The sequence below is a fragment of the Arachis ipaensis genome, chromosome B6, assembly GCF_059453495.1.
Source record: "Arachis ipaensis isolate K30076 ecotype BB chromosome B6, ASM5945349v1, whole genome shotgun sequence".
In the NCBI taxonomy this organism is placed as follows: domain Eukaryota; kingdom Viridiplantae; phylum Streptophyta; class Magnoliopsida; order Fabales; family Fabaceae; genus Arachis; species Arachis ipaensis.
Window position 1 is genome coordinate 152,319,986 of NC_142441.1, and position 16,779 is coordinate 152,336,764.

At 26.6% G+C, this 16,779-nt stretch overlaps 1 protein-coding gene across 1 annotated transcript; it reads left to right on the top strand.

Moving 5' to 3' along the window:
- The first annotated feature begins 6,611 nt into the window (after nt 1-6,611).
- On the top strand, nt 6,612-12,671 carry LOC107605712 (putative transcription factor KAN4). Its single transcript, XM_016307678.3, has 6 exons — nt 6,612-7,294; nt 7,796-7,872; nt 8,828-8,864; nt 9,206-9,347; nt 11,359-11,458; nt 12,330-12,671. The coding sequence occupies exons 1-6, from the start codon at nt 6,763-6,765 to the stop codon at nt 12,510-12,512; spliced, it is 1,071 nt and encodes a 356-aa protein (XP_016163164.1). The 5' UTR covers nt 6,612-6,762; the 3' UTR covers nt 12,513-12,671.
- The last annotated feature ends 4,108 nt before the right edge of the window (nt 12,672-16,779 follow it).

Sequence of the window (16,779 nt, forward strand, 5' to 3'; positions counted from 1 at the left end):
CCACACTATATACCTACTACTACTATACAATTAAGTATCAATTTGAATAAATAAGTAGTACTATTCACAAGATAGAATTATTCTAGGATACAATAATTGAGCTGTATAATATATATATTATACTAGCTACCATTAATATTAATTTTATTGAAAGTGTCACTTGAAAGAAAGCATATAAAGTGTTCAAATTAAAGCTATGAAATAATTTTTTTTGTTTTTTGTATTTATGTGTTAGACATATTTTAGACATGATGTTTAATTGATATTTATTTAATACATGTATTTTTTATTTAATTATGTATTTATAAAAAATTTTTGTTTAGATATATTTAAACACATTTAAATATGATTATGTATTGATGTAGCTTTTAATTTTATTCTTAGTGTGTGTATATATATATATATATATATATATTATTAATACAAAAAAATCTAAAATGTCTTATATAATTAAAAATAATTATCTTGTTTATTTTAATATTAATAAAATATTAAAATATTATTATAATATTTTTAAAAAGTTTTTTTTCTTTTATACATTATCCAATATCTAACAAAAATTTAAAATTAATACATCCGTATATCTATGTTATATCATATAATGTCCCGTATACATATCACTATCCTAATATCATAGTTAGTTCAAATTATGATAATATATTAATATATTACTTCATCAACATACTTTTTGAATAATTTGACTGGATTCCATCAAAGTTATTGTCATGGGAAGAGGGTGTATGTTTATTTATTAGGATTATATATAGCGCAGTATTATATATTGTTCACGGATGGTAAAAATGAAATTTTGGGAAACATGATTGTTTAACTAAGAGCAAATAAACAATTATATAAAATAGAATAAAGTGACAAATAAATTTTTAAAAATTTATATTTCAGATAGAAGATTAGTCTTTAAAAAAATAAAATATTAACAAAATTCTCTATAAAAAATATAAATAAATTAGTTTAAATTAAGATTTTTTATTTTAATCACAAAGACTAATTTAAAAATAATATATTTACATCTATAATTTATTAGGATTATCTATAGAGCAGTATTATATATTGTTCACGGATGGTAAAAATTAAATTTTGGGAAACATGATTTTTTTTTTTTTACTAAAGATAGGCGACTCGAACCCGCAACCTCTTAATTGAGTATGTGGAGATTATGTTATTTAAGCTATTACTCATTAGCGGAAAACATGATTGTTTAATTAACTAAGAGTAAATATACAATTATATAAAATAAAGTAAAATAATAAATAAATTTTTGAAGATTTACATTTTAGACATATTAATCTTTAAAGAAAATAAAATATTAACATAACGAACGTGAACAACTTAATTTAAATTAAAACTTTCTATATTAATTATAATAAACTAATTTAAAAGTAATGTGTTCATATATATTACTTTAAAAAATTTTATTAATTTTTTAAAAAAAAAATTATTTAAAGTGTAAATTTTCAAAAAATTATTTGTCATTATAAGTTTTGAAAAAAAAAAACATAGGGATGCATAGGTTTGGAAAATTATCTTATAGTTGGGATGGTTTTTAATTCCCACGTGTACAGCTCGACCTCATCAATAGTTATATTTGTCCTGAAAATAATAATTATATATGTAACGAGAATATTTGGTCTCTCTCAAAAGAATTTTATAAAAACTTTGGTGATACATATATTTTTTATTTTTTTAAAATATCTCTTCAATAATTTTCTAGTTGAAAATGAAAACTAGATATAAAAGTTTTTTTGTTCAAACAAAATGATTAGTTAGAGTTGGACTTGACCACTAGGGGTGATTAAATTTTAGGCTATTTATTAATTTAATTTAAGGATATAATTTATTAGAATTTCTTAATTAAGTACAATTGCACGGCAAGAGAAAAAAAAAATAAAAAAAAAGGGAGTATGAAATATTAATGGAGATTTGGTCTAACGGAAAATGACTAGCTAGCCTCTCTGTGTTTGTGTCATGAATTATATTTTGACTTTTAGCTGAGAGAGGTTTTCACATTACTATTTGACCGTTTCTTCTCAATGGAATATATAACTGTAAAAAACCAAGAAAGATAACATAAAATAATTAATATTTTTATTCATTATTTGACGTCTCAACTATTCTCATTCAAATATATATATTATTTCACTTGAAAGACTCTTTTAATTTGAGTATTAAAGTCTCTTTTCAAATACTTTAAATCCTGTAGAGATACCAACGCAGAACAAATAAATTTATCATAATCTCGTGTTTGTGTTCTACTATTAATTAGGAGAGGTAACCCAATAATTTTTTTTTTTTGTCTCTTACATTACAAAAAAAAAAATATTATATTAATATTGTTGTCTCTAAAATAGAAAAATATAAATGCGGCGAGATAAACACAACAGTTTACCCGTTAGATAGTATATAGCAAAAAAAGTTTTGGAAATTTCGGGGAAAAAAATGAAAATTTGTCTTTTCTTGTTACTGCTAGTCATTAACAAAACTGTAAATAAAATTAGAACAAGATATTTAATTTCCATATTACTATTTCTAGAAGAATGGTACTATATCTCTTAATTTGTGATGACGTTGGAAAATACTACATTCATTCATGAGGTTAATGCAAAATTTTTCCTTTTACCAAAAAATTCTACTACCTAAAACAAAATTATCATTAATTTTTTTAAAATTATCATAAAATCGTTTATTCAAAAAATTTAAAGTAATTAAAAAAGATATATAAATATAATTATATCTTTAATATATTCTCTCATATAAGAATCTATTTTTAAATTTACATAAATTCAACATGTATAAATATTTTTTTATTTTTATTTATTTTATATTAAAATTTAATTTTTAGAATACTAAATTATTTTGTTATAAAAATTCTGACATCTTATTATATAAATAAATTTTATCCAACCCTCTTTAAAATAACATATAAATTATTCTCTATGATGTGTCATATCTTAATTGAATATTTGCTTTTAATTTGAGTTACTATCTTAACCATAGTTAGATTATATTGTAATTAAATTTTTAAGAGAGGTAAATGTATAATTTATTAAAAGATTAAAACTGATTTTTTTTTTTTTCAAATCACTTTAACGGTCGCGCTAATCTTAAATTCTTTTTTTTTTTTTTCGTTCTCTTTCAAGGTCACTCACCAACTGTTCCTTACCAGTCAGCCTCTCTTGAAGTCTGCTTGTCCAGAAGTCACGATCGTCGGCTCTTCCGATTCGTCTCGCCAGTTCCGGTGCGTCTCCAATACTGTGCCATCGCGTCTGTGGCTCCGTTGCTCTGCTTCGTTGCGTCTCCTTGCTCCGGTGTGTCTCTCGTCGTCGCATCCTCGTTCGTCGCTGCTGTCACATCTGGCCAGAGTCTGCTTCGCCGTGCTTTGACATGTTGGTTTTTTCTCTTCTTTGCGTTCTTGAAACTCCCTATCAGTTTTTTGAAGTTATTCAGTTGGCTTATAATTTTATTACAATCAAGGAGGCGATGCTGCTTGGGAGGCGCGATGAGAACGAAGGAATAGGGGAGGAGCGAAAAGTCAAATGCCATTACAGAGAGTTAGAATACATCTTCTGTAAATAATTTGAAAAAAAAAAGTCATGTTTCAATTTTTAATACTTTAAAAAATTACATAATTACTCATTTTAATAATTAATTTAATTATAAAATAATCTAATCATGATTAATCTAATAACCAATTAAAAAATAACACATCACATAGAATAAATTACATATTACTTTACAGAAAATATGGTAGAATTTACCATTTATATAACTACTGTTCAAAAATTTATGTCGATAAAAAAATACATAAATAATTATATAAAACAAAAACTATATTTGATGGCTATATAGGCACAGTCCTTGGTGGTTATGTACTAAAATGGACATTGGTCAAGGTATTCCAGAGCTATATGTTTAAGAGAAGGTTGATGAAGTGTGATTAATGGAGAGGGTGAGGGTCATGATCAGGGTTTAGAACAGGGATATTTTGGCCCTGCCACTCAATCCTCCTTCATAAATACAAATGGAGAGAATATTCCAATTCAAGAAAAATACATTTTATTAATTAAATTTTTTTTAAAAAGGAGAAGAATAGGAACAAAAAGAGGGCAGGGAATTTTAATGGGTCACAATCCATCAACATTAAACCATAGAAACTCAATTCCCATCCCAATATTCCATTGAATAGTACCCTTTTTGGCTTTATTCTCCAATTCCAACCATAGTCCTTGCAGCAACCATTTATATCTTTCTGCTAGCTAACTGCACTCTCATTTTTCAATTTAATGCATTCAAAATTATAATATTAAATTTTCCTGTACTTTCAATAAAATTAGTAAAATAAAAATAAATTAAATTAATGGCTCTCTTAAATAAAATTAATAAGGTCAACTTTTTTTTCTATCCTAGTCACTTATATTGGTAACTATTTTATATATTAGATCTCAATTAGTATGAGTCAAATTAAATTAAATAAGATGTGTGAAATGTTATATATAAGATAATGCAAAATTTTAGATCTCAAATTTTTTAGTTCACATCTATATGCACTCCTTTATATAAAATGTTAAATTTGGAGTAAATTCCCATATTTATTCCTTAACAAAAACATGAGGATTAAATTGTTTATTAAGATTTAAAATAATAATTTTATACACAACAACAACACTAAATAATAAGAGAAAATATAGACAATGAAGATTATAAACCATATGAATTTTAAAAAAAATTAAAAGTTAAAAATTAGATTTTTAATTATTTAATTTTAGTTTTTAAAATTTAAAAAATTAGGATTAACAATTAAATACATTCACGTTACGTACTATTACTTCTAATTCTACCATAACCTCTCAATCTCTGATCCTCACCCAAAACTCGCCGTAGTGCCGGAAACGGCCATTCCAATGCATCATAATGCCCCTAGGGATGTCAATGGGGCAGGGCGGGGGCGGGGGATGCCTCCCTGCTCCCCATTCCCGCCCTCAGATTTGCTCCCCATCCCCGCCCCATTCCCCGCCGTGGGGGAATATTGCTCCCCATCCCCATTCCTCACGGGACCCCATTCCCCGCGGGGACCCCATTCCCCATCTACATAATAGTTCTAACTAATTATTAATTTCCATATGAATAGAGCTGCAAGTATCTATCTTATACAAAAACTGCAAGATTTTATACAAAAAGTCTAAATGATACGATGGTGACTTCTCTCGAAATAACGCAATAGGGGGACGCAACGACGAGTCAAAGGACAAAGCAGTGGACGAGGTAAGAGACGTGGCAACAGAGAGGAGAATGGACACGACAGCAGAGTTATGAAAAAGAACGTTGCAAATAGAAATTACGACGCGATAAGGGTGATGGCACGGTGAGGTGTGACGATTCGGTGAGAATAGTGACGAGGGGGTGGCTGCAGAGAGGTTAGATGGAGTATGGACAGCCTTAGGGATCTCTGAATTGAAGAAGGGTTATGCAAATAAAGATTAGGAGTTTTGGGTTTCTATATATGTGTATGTGAGAAATGACTAAAAAACATATAAGAGAAATAAACTATTAAGGATAATTTAAGGAATTCATAAATTTCGGGGAATAGTGGGGACGGGGCGGGGATCCCCGCTCGGGTCCCCACGCCTGCTTCGGGGGAATTTTGTCCCCCATCCCCATCCCCGCGGGGAAAATTCCCCACAATCGGATCCCCATTCGGGGCAGTCCCCGCAGGGATCCCCGCGTCTCGGGGAATTTTGCCATCCCTAAATGCCCCTGTTTGTGCACGCTGCTGCACCCCACGCCAATACCGCCACAGCCTAACCGCGTGCCGCTATCCCTCCGCAGCCCGTGCAGAAGAGAACCAATTCCGTCCAATTGGCTTAGCGTAATAATAATAATAATAATAATAATAATGCCAAGAAGCAATAGTTCAAATGGCATAGTCTTCTCATATTCAATTAAGAGGTTGCGGATTCGAGTCTCCATATTTTTTGTTAAAAAAAAAAATAATAATAATAATATATTGTGATTTTGAGAAATTATTTTGTTATATATACATAATATGTAATAATTTGTTTTTTATGAGAAGGGGTACTGTAGTTTACTACTACTACTAAATCTAGAAGTATGAAACAAAAAATCTTGGAATTAAATTACACCTGCAGTGTACTATATTACAGATAAGGGAAAATGGACCTTAAGGCAATAGCCTCTCCTTTTCTCTCACTCCATTATCTTTCTCCTCTTTCTCTTTCTTCTTTCTCTATCTCTGCATTCATACATATGCTACTTTCAACACTAATCCCTCACCTTCCACAAATAAACTCACTACTACTTCTCTTCCTCTTTATTAACATGCTTTAATTCATTTATGCACTCCTTTCTTTCAAGTTTCAACCCTATATATCTAGACTCACTTGAATCCTTCAAAAGCCTATCTTTTTCTCTCCAAAACCAATGCAAATCATCATTCACTCATCATCATATAATCAATTCAACTTTCAACCATTCTTACTATATTTACTTCATCATCATTTTTACTTTTTTAAATTCCTATTAATTAATTAATTAATTAACTACTCTCTCTCTCATCCCCCCTTTTTTTTCCTCTTTTAATTTGTGTTGTTTAATTTATATCTCTATATATAATTATTACCACTTCATATATACACTTATTAGTTCTCTAACAAACCTAGCAAGTAGAGATCTTTCTCTCTATTATTCTCTCTTTTTTTTTTCTATTAGCATCTTGAATTATTGTTCTTCATGTTGACAAATTCTCTTCCATCAATAATGCAAACCTTGTTAGCATCATCACCCCCTAAATTTCAAGGACCAGATTTGTCCTTAAACATAAGCCCTCCATGTGTTGGTGTTTCAGATTCCGAAAACAACAACAACCTCAACAACAACAACATGAACATGAACATGTTCCTAAGTAGTAGGAAGAAAATTCTTTACAATGATATAAGTACTAGTTCAACTACTTCAGATTCAGGTGGTAGTAGTTGTGGAAGTGCAAGTGACTTAAGCCATGAAAACAACAACCTCAACCTTCTTCATCATGAACCTACATTGACCTTAGATTTGAATAATTACCATCATCATCATCAAGGACTTTCTAGAAGCTTTAACAATCACCACCATTTCCAACCTCAAATCTATGGCCGCGAGTTCAAGAGAAGCTCCAGGGTCATTAATGGAGTCAAGAGGAGCGTGAGAGCACCTAGGATGAGATGGACAACAACCCTCCATGCCCATTTTGTTCATGCTGTTCAACTCCTTGGTGGCCATGAAAGTAAGTAATAATTTCATCATCATCATCATCATCATTATTATTATTATTATTATTATTATTATTATTATTATTATTATTATTATTATTTGTGGGGAAAAAATGATGCCATGTTATCATTGATAAATTTTACACACGATCTACTCAATTTTTTGTTGTTGTCTACGGTATCCTCCAATCCGACGTACCAAGGACTAATCCGTCATGGATTGGAGCTCCATTTAAAAATCTGCCGCTGGACAAATAAATTGCTATATGCACAAGATAAAAAAATATAATCTCTTATATATAATCTTTTTTTTCTTCTTATTATAAATATAACAAAAAAATATAATAATAATACGTTTTTAGATCAATACTTGATTTACAGATGTACTAGATAAAGAAAAAAAGAAAATAAAGATATAGTTTCATCTTTGATGTTAATAAGGTTATTAGTTCTCCATATATAAGATGAAACTTTTTGAGGGGGTTTGTGATGTCAACATTATTGTATTATTGCAGGGGCAACACCAAAGTCAGTTTTAGAGTTAATGAATGTTAAGGATCTAACCCTAGCACACGTCAAAAGTCACTTACAGGTATATATATATGTGTGGCCTTCACTATTCCCATATCTCCATTGTCTATCTCCATTGTTTTTCTTTCTTTCTTTCTTATTATGATGATGAGCTATGTATCCGTATTTTTCCTCTTTTTGATTTTCAAATTTAGACACAAATGAAAATTGAAAAGAAAAAGGGACTATATTGTTTGTTGTTTTGGTTAGTTGCCTCCAGTAGTGGGCAAGGTATAGAAACAAGGACTAAGGACAAAAGGGTATCTAGATGGGAAATCTAATAATCTTAACCCTCTGGAAACTTTTTATTTCTTCTCATATTTTACTTTTTTTTTAATTTAACTTGATAAAATAGTTGCTTGAATATATTTCTAATATGTATCTTTTTACAAGAATTTCTTTTAGTTTGTTTAAATTTTATATAGATTTTCTTTTTTTTTTTAATTTGAAAATTAACCTAGATTAAACTCTAGAGCTTTCGATTATAGAAATTGATATAATATAATGAAATTTTTTATCTCAAAATTTTAAACGAATAGAAAAGACACATAAATAATTATATTTTAATTTTTTATTTTCATATATTATTTTATTTTAAAAATTTAATTATGATTCACCGCTCTTATTTAATTAATTAATATATTTATCTTTATATTTGAACCTTTAAAATAATAATAAATAATTAAGTAAAATATTTTTGTTGATATATAATATATATTAATAAAAATATTATTTTCACATTAAAATTAACTACTAAAAATATTATTTTCACAATAAAAATATTATTTTTAATATATTTTTTGTATTTGAATCTGTATTCTACTTTAGTAGTTAATTTTGGTGATCGATTTTAATATAATGTACACTTAACATGATTGATATATTAATTAGATGAGTGTATAATTTTTTTTATTTGATAATAAATACAAATTAAATCATTATTTTAATTGTTATTTTAATTTGGTGTGTTCTTGTAGATGTATAGAACAGTGAAGAGCACTGACAAAAGCACAGGTATAATTTCATGAATTTGTGTGTGATCCTTCTCAAAGGGACCCCATATATAAAATATTTTCTTCATATCTTCCAATACTATCATTATTGTTATTCTCTTTGCTTGTGATCTTTAGTGTGGCAGAGAAACTCCATGATTTTTTTACCCCTCTCTAGATAAGTAGCATAGTACTATATAGTAGTGTTTCCCCTTAAAAACAAAAGGTGGTTTTGGAAGGGACATATATATTATAGGACTGGCACTTCAATTAGTTCTCATGTGAATTATTGATAAGCTTTAATTTGTATGTGTCTGATAAAGCAAGTGCATTGGCTTTTAATGTTGATGGAAAAATTTTCAGGTCATGGCCAGACAGATATGGGTTTAATCCCAATGCCAAGGATTAATAATGTTGCTCATTTGCATGCCAATAATGGAGTTTCAGCTTCTCATGATGATAGACCAAATAATTTACCACATCCACCACAAAATTATTCCCAAAGGTGAATAATAATTAATATCTTGTTTGCCTATTTTGTTTTTCAAAAATAATGTTATGCACGTCTAAAAAAATGTGTGTTTATATTTTATAAACTTATATAATATCATGTTTTCCTTTTTAAAAAAGGAAAAAAAAAATTTCTAAGAAGAATTTAATTTGATAGACTGTCAGTATAAAATCATTTTACATGTGTATTCAATCAGATAATGTCGTTTCAGCAAAAATAACTATCTTTTACATTGATCACGTGAATGGTCATTTAAAAAAAACGGTTGTGATTACATAATTGTATAAAATATTTTACACTGTTAATGCATCGAAATTAAACTCTTTGACATAAATAATAAACATAAAAATTAACAACTTTTACTTACTCAATAATATTTAATTTAATATTTGTGTAATTTTTTTTTTTCATATTGCTATTACATAAAAATACATCATTTTTTCCCATATATATGCCTTTGATTTTATTTTTAAGATGTATGTGCAAATAACTCCAATAATGCTTAAGAAGACAAACATTCTAAGTGTAGTAAAACAAAGCTAGAGAACATTATTATACATCACTTTTTGTTAAGCATCTAATTAATAACGATTTCTCATCCTTGATTGCCTCTTTAATTTGGTCCATGTTGACTTTACAAATAAATTAATGTGAACATAAAAGTATATAAAACTCTAGCAAGTGAATTACCGCTAGCTAGGTTCAACTAGTATACATGCACAAATATTCACAAATGCCTCGTGTTTGGTTTTTTCTCCCTTTAATAGTAGTGTTTATTGTTTTCAACTTATGTTTAATTTGCCTTTGTTCTTATCTTTTTGATTTCGGGGTTCAAAGTTCAAACTCCAAAATTAATGACGAGAAACTCTACCAATACATAGATTTTGACGTGCAATAACCTAGGTTTTAATTTAATTTAATTTATTTTATTTTTTTCCCCATAGGTTTGTGGGTGGTCATTTTCTATATGTGAGCCCTAATGATGCTTTTTTACATTTGATCGTCAATGTATTGATTCCAATGTGTCTATCAAAAAAGTCTAACAATTGATCCAAATCTCAATGTGTTATATTTATTAGTACAATTATTTTCCTTTTTATTTTAATATATTAGATAAAATTTATTTTTTGTCCTTAAAATTTGACAAAAAATTTAAAAATATTTTTAAATTTTATTTTGTTTAAATTTTGTTTTAAAAATTTTCAATTTGCATCAAATATATTTTTTATGGCTAAATTTTCAAAAAATTTAAGTCCAACCTAACAATAATACATGAAAATTATGCTTGATTTGTTTGTATTAAGAGTTGTTCTTATAAAATTGTTGTTGAATTGGTTTTTAATTTTTTAAAAAATTAGCTGTGAGAAATATATTTGATGCAATTTGAAAATTTTTGGGACAAAATTAAAATAAACTAAAATTTAAAAATATTTTTAAATTTTTTATCAAATTTCAGAGACAAAAATATACTTTACCCTAATAAATTTATAATTTCATTGCCAAGGATTGTGTGTGGTTTATTTACTCGTTAATTTTTTCAGAGGAATTATTAGTAAACATCCTCCATGCATGCTATGAAATATGAATGAAGGACATTATATTGGATAAATTCATGTTTTGCATTCACTTGCTTAGCATAATTTAATTTGATTTTCTAACATATATTAATATTCCATTAAAAATTTTAACATATTGTTTTTCTTCCCAATAAAAGTTTTATTTTGGGAAATTGATGCTAACATTATTTAGATGTTGACCTCTATAATTATTGCTACTATCTAACCATTAAAAACCTATCTATAATAAAGTGTTAGCAATGCCATTTAATTATACTATACATACAGATTTGGATAATTTTGAATAATTTGGAGTATTGCTTTAATTTGGTTACCTAATTATCTGATGAATTGAGTTCTAAATTGGAGTAACAGTTTGATTTGTTGGTTTATAACAAGTTTTACTATGTATACTAATACTAATAATAATGTTATGAACTCAAAATCAGGTCATGGCAATCATCAATAATGGAGGCAAATACAAACAATAGTAGACAAAAACCCCAAATTGGTTTGACGGATTCTCATACAAAGGGATATGAAACCATGGTAAGTTGAGACAAATTGGGTCAGAAACTGGACCTTTCATGTGGCTTCTAGTGTTGCTATACCTTTCATTACATGTGTTATTTTTTATTTTAATTATTATTATATATATACTTGGTGATAAATCTTAAATAAAAAATAATGCTATATATTATTACTCTTTCTTATATCATTAATTAATGGGCAAAGTATATTTTTTGTCTTTGAAGTTTGGCAAAAGTTTTAAAAATACCCCTAAATTTTATTTTGTTTTAATTTTGTCCCAAAAGTTTTCGATTTGCATCAAATATATCATCGACGGATGAATTTTCAAAAAAATTAAGACTAATCTAACAATAATGCATGAAAATTATGCTTGATTTGCTTGTGTTGAGAGGTTGTTCTTATGAAATTGTTGTTGAATCGGTCTTAAATTTGTTGAAAAATTAGTCATTAGAGGTATATTTGATCAAATAAAAAACTTTTGGGATAAAATTAAAACAAAATAAAACTTAAGGGTATTTTTGAAACTTTTGTCAAACTTTAGGAACAAAAAATATACTTTACCCTTAATTATTATTCAATTTTAATTAAATGTGTATATAAATTAAAAAGTAATTCAAAAATGTTGAAGTGATAATAAACAAAAAACTGTTTTGGATAATAGGATTGTCAAAATGGGTTATATAAAGTTACTATATATTAATTAGAAAATAATGTTACCCAATTTTACTTAACTAGAAAGTTATTTTTGTGAAAAATTGAAATTTTAGAGATAAATGATAACTTCATATTGGAGGGAGTTCTTAACTAGATATTTTATGTGTGATGATATAAAATTGGACATGTATAAATATTGATTATTAAACTAATATATAGATATTATGTTAAATAGGTGGAAGAGCACAATTGTGGGGGCATGTCTAATTGCATGAAGGAGAATAAGTTGGATTCTACTCCATTGTCAAGTTCTGATGAGTTGATGCTTGATCTTGAATTCACCCTTGGAAGGCCAAATTGGGAAAAGGAACATCAAAAGGAGTCATCAAGAGTAGAATTAACCCTTCTCAAATGTTAATCAATTAATTAATTGACTAATCACTAATTAATTTCCTTGTCACTAAAAAAATAGTAGTAGTACTACTACAACAACAACTAGCTTACATATATTATGATGATGAAGCTAAGTAATTATTATTGTTCCATGTGAATTACTAATGATTTTGTATTGATAGTACATCATCCCCCTTTTTTTTTTTTTTATAAATTTTAGAAAGAGAGAGATAGATGCATGGAACTAAATGGGATAATAAAATGTTGCTACAAAACATATGCTTGAGTCCAAAGAGTTTCATGTCTTGTCTTTGATGTCATTTTCAGTGCCAAGAGTGTAAGAATAAAAAGGAAGAAGAGAAGGCCATGGACCATGGCTTATACTTAGGCAAAAGAGATCAGAGGACCCATTTGGGAATTTTTATTTTGGACATGTGGGTAAAGTTTTATGCCACACTATCATCACAATATTGTTCTCATCATATTATCTCTACCAAGGAAAATTATCACCAATTTTTATGTTAGTGACAAAAAAAATAGAATTTATTTAAAGGGAAAGAAATTAAAGGGATCTATACACCTCAAAAAAAAATAGTCCGTGCAATATTTTCAATCTTTTTTTCTCGTGAAAACTCAGGTGCAATCGACTTCACGTGAAGTTGATAGTTGAGAGCCGTTAGATGAAAATTTAGTCAAATCTGTCAAATCATCTAACGACTATCAGCTATCAATTTCACATGAAGTCGACTGTACCTGAGTTTCCACTTTTTTTTCTTATCTTAAAATCTCACTACTTATCTTCTTAGAAGGAGTAGCCCTAAACTAAAAATTCTTTTTTGTATTTATTTTGTTGAATTATGATTAAGAATTCGAATTCATCTTTTTAATTATCCTTCTAATACTAAAATGAGAAAAAACTTAAATATGTGTGTTATTTTTTTAAAAAATAAAAATATAAAAAATTTAAAACCTTATTTTTCTATTTAACATAAATTAAAACTCTCAACACTTTTTCAGTTTTTCTTCTTTCTTTCTTTTTTTCGGAACCTTCATCCTTTGGATATTTTTCATTGCTTATTTCTATCTTCTATGAGTTGGCCCATTAAATACTTTGTAGTGGGCCTAATAAGTCGTATTTTGTTGATTTATACACTTTCATAAGCTCTACAAAATGGCCCACAATTGGTATATGAAAATAAATAACATGATTTATACACAAAATATTCGACACTTACATAAAAAGTATAGTTATTAATTAGTTATATATTTAAATTATTTTTTAAATAAAAATAAAAATATGTGTTAATTGTTAAAAAATATTAAAATTAAAATAGTATCTATTATAAAAATAACAAGAATGAAAAAAATCATACAAATCGAAATTATGTATTTTTGCCACATCATTGAACTGATAATGGAAAGAAAAAAGACAAAGAATTACTCCATTAATTCATTAACAACCCTCTATTTACTGAAAAAAAGTAAATATATATAAAATTAGTGGTTGACTTTAGACAGACACTTTTTAATTTAAATATGGAAGGAGGAATGGTGTAGGACACAGTTATGAAGTGTATGACTGTTTTGCGTAAGTGTGGTGTCAAGAGCAAATCGGACCCTCCGATTTGTATTTGAAAAATTAAAAAAAGTTGCATTACACAAAGCGGACCGTCCGATTTGTATTTTAAACAATTAAAAATAATTGCATTACACAAATCGGACCGTCCGATTTGTATTTTAAATGATTAAAAAAAATTTAATAATAAAATCGGACCATCCTATTTTTGTTTTCAAAATAAAAAAAAATTAAAAATACAAATCGGACCCTCCGATTTTCTCTCTTACACAAATCGGACCATTCGATTTGTGTTCATAATTTTTTTAACAAAGAAATCGGACAGTTCAATTTTTTCACTTTATGGTTCAAAAAAAATTATCTCACATTCATGGCTAGCACCACCCACCTTTATACCCATGCACAACACACACAGAATTTGCATATCCAAAAAAATGAGCCGACAGACAGATTCATTTATTTAAATTTAAATAAAATAATAATATGCTTGAGTACTTAGATCACGTCAAAATTGTGATTTTATACATACGGTACAAAATTCAACTTGCGTACATTTAAATTTAATCGTTATCATCCTCATTCATCATCATGACGAATCTGAATTCTCTTATAATTCATAGATGATTTTTGTCAAAAGATAAATAATGTCTGCGCACTCCATGATTATTATTTTTTGTGCCTGTGCTTTTCAGTTTTCACAGACAATGAGTTGGAACCCAGAAATTTCTCTGCACCGTGACACTTCATAAATTTCGGTACTACGTAACATCACATCATCACCATTCTGCTAAATTTTTGTCTCTTATTGCTCATAAAGTTTTATACTACAAAAAAAAATTTAATATTTTTTTTAGAATTTATTTATATTGTGCCTTAAAAATACATGTTAAAATTATAAAAAAAAGTTTGTTTTTAAAATATAAAAAATTTAAATTTTTAATATATTTATTTTATATTTATTAAATAAAAATATTTAAATTTTTTTATAAATATTAAATTTGTCATATACTCTTAAAATACATATTAGCTAATTTCTTTGAATATAGAAAAGACTTTAATATAACACTTAATTGTTATAGTTTATAATATTTTTAATTTTAAAATTATAAGAGTAGAATAATATACCTCTATGTATTGACAATACGCTTTTTTATATTGTATATTTTAATAAAGAGATGTATTGCCACATATTTTCTCGCTCCTATAATTTTAAAAAATATTATAAAATATAATAACTAAATATTATACCAAAACTTTACTAATAACTAAAAAAATAAACTACACATGTTAGCTAAACTTTTTTCTTTATTCACCCGTATATTCTGCTGCTAAGGTTAACAATTATAGGAACAAAATAATTGTTTGGCAGAATTTGTTGATGTTAGTCAACAAATTTATGACCTTGCTACATGATTTATTTTTGGCCAATATTATAGTGCTGAAAGAAAAAATTTTCAGTTGATGCTGAAAGAATTTACCTTGTTGGTAAAGTTCTAGATGACTCTGCAACTATAGAGAGTGGTACATGAGATAATTAATTAGATGATCTCAACTCATGCATTAATGAAGATGATTATGATCTTGGATTTTTTTATGGTTCAGTAACAATTTGATAAAATAATTGGACTTATACTAAGGTTTTTTTTTTTTTTTTTTTGTTGCATTATTGAACAAAGATGAAGTGATTAAAATATATGTGAGGTAGTATTAACTATAGAGTTATAAAGGTTTTTTTTTTTTTTAACTAAAATTATAAAAAATAATTTATTATTACTAAATGTGTGTTTAAATTGAAGTTTATAAGTACCAGGTTGCATAAAAGATTAAAAGTAAGATGAAATTAGCGTAGTTTATGTTTATCAAGTTTTTATATTAAAATGAATTGTAGTAAACTAAGAAGTTGTTTAGATTATATTACTTAAAATTATTTTTAAATAAAAAATTATTAAAAAAAATATGAATTTAAATAGTTATTTGAATTAATCAAGTTTATAATCAAAATTAATATTTATTTATTGAATTAAAATTAGCATAAGAAATCGACAAAATGCATTTTATATCAAAAACATAAATAATTAGTATATGAATAAAATATATTTTATTAAATTTGATTACTAATAATTTATTTAATATTGGTTTATTTAGTACTGTTTTGGATTATAAATGTTACTTTGATATCACTCTATTGATAATTATAGTTAATTTTTTATTTACTTTGTCTTTTTAGTAGGGTGAATAATTTATATTTTAAAAAAATCTCAATGATAAACATAATATACAACTATCATAATTATAAATTTTAACAGAACTAAACAAACAATAAAAAAATTTGTACACAGCAAAAATAAAGTACAAAAAAAAAAAAAATAGAAGACAAGAATTTGTATAAGAAAAAAAAATAAAAATTCCATAAAAAAATAATTATATACACGAAAACAGTAAGAATTTGTATAAGAATTTTTTTTATTTCAAAATTTTCCTATATTTTTGTACTATTTGACAATAATTTGAATTTAGAAAATATTTTTCGTATACTAAAATTATTTACTAATCTATTTATATATAAATATATGTGTAATTTAATTTATTTTTTAATACATATTTATATTCTAATATATATTTTATATTAGTGACTATTTTAATAGCTAATTTTAATATACACGTAATATAGTCCCACCTTTATTGAGGAAACAATTGGCAATTAAATTATGGCCTT

Coding starts and splice junctions, on each gene's coding strand:
- LOC107605712 (XM_016307678.3), top strand. CDS start 6,763: ATGTTGACAAATTCTCTTCCATCAATAATGCAAACCTTGTTAGCATCA. Junction 9,348..11,358: donor CCACAAAATTATTCCCAAAG/GTGAATAATAAT, acceptor ACTCAAAATCAG/GTCATGGCAATCATCAATAA. Junction 11,459..12,329: donor CAAAGGGATATGAAACCATG/GTAAGTTGAGAC, acceptor TATGTTAAATAG/GTGGAAGAGCACAATTGTGG.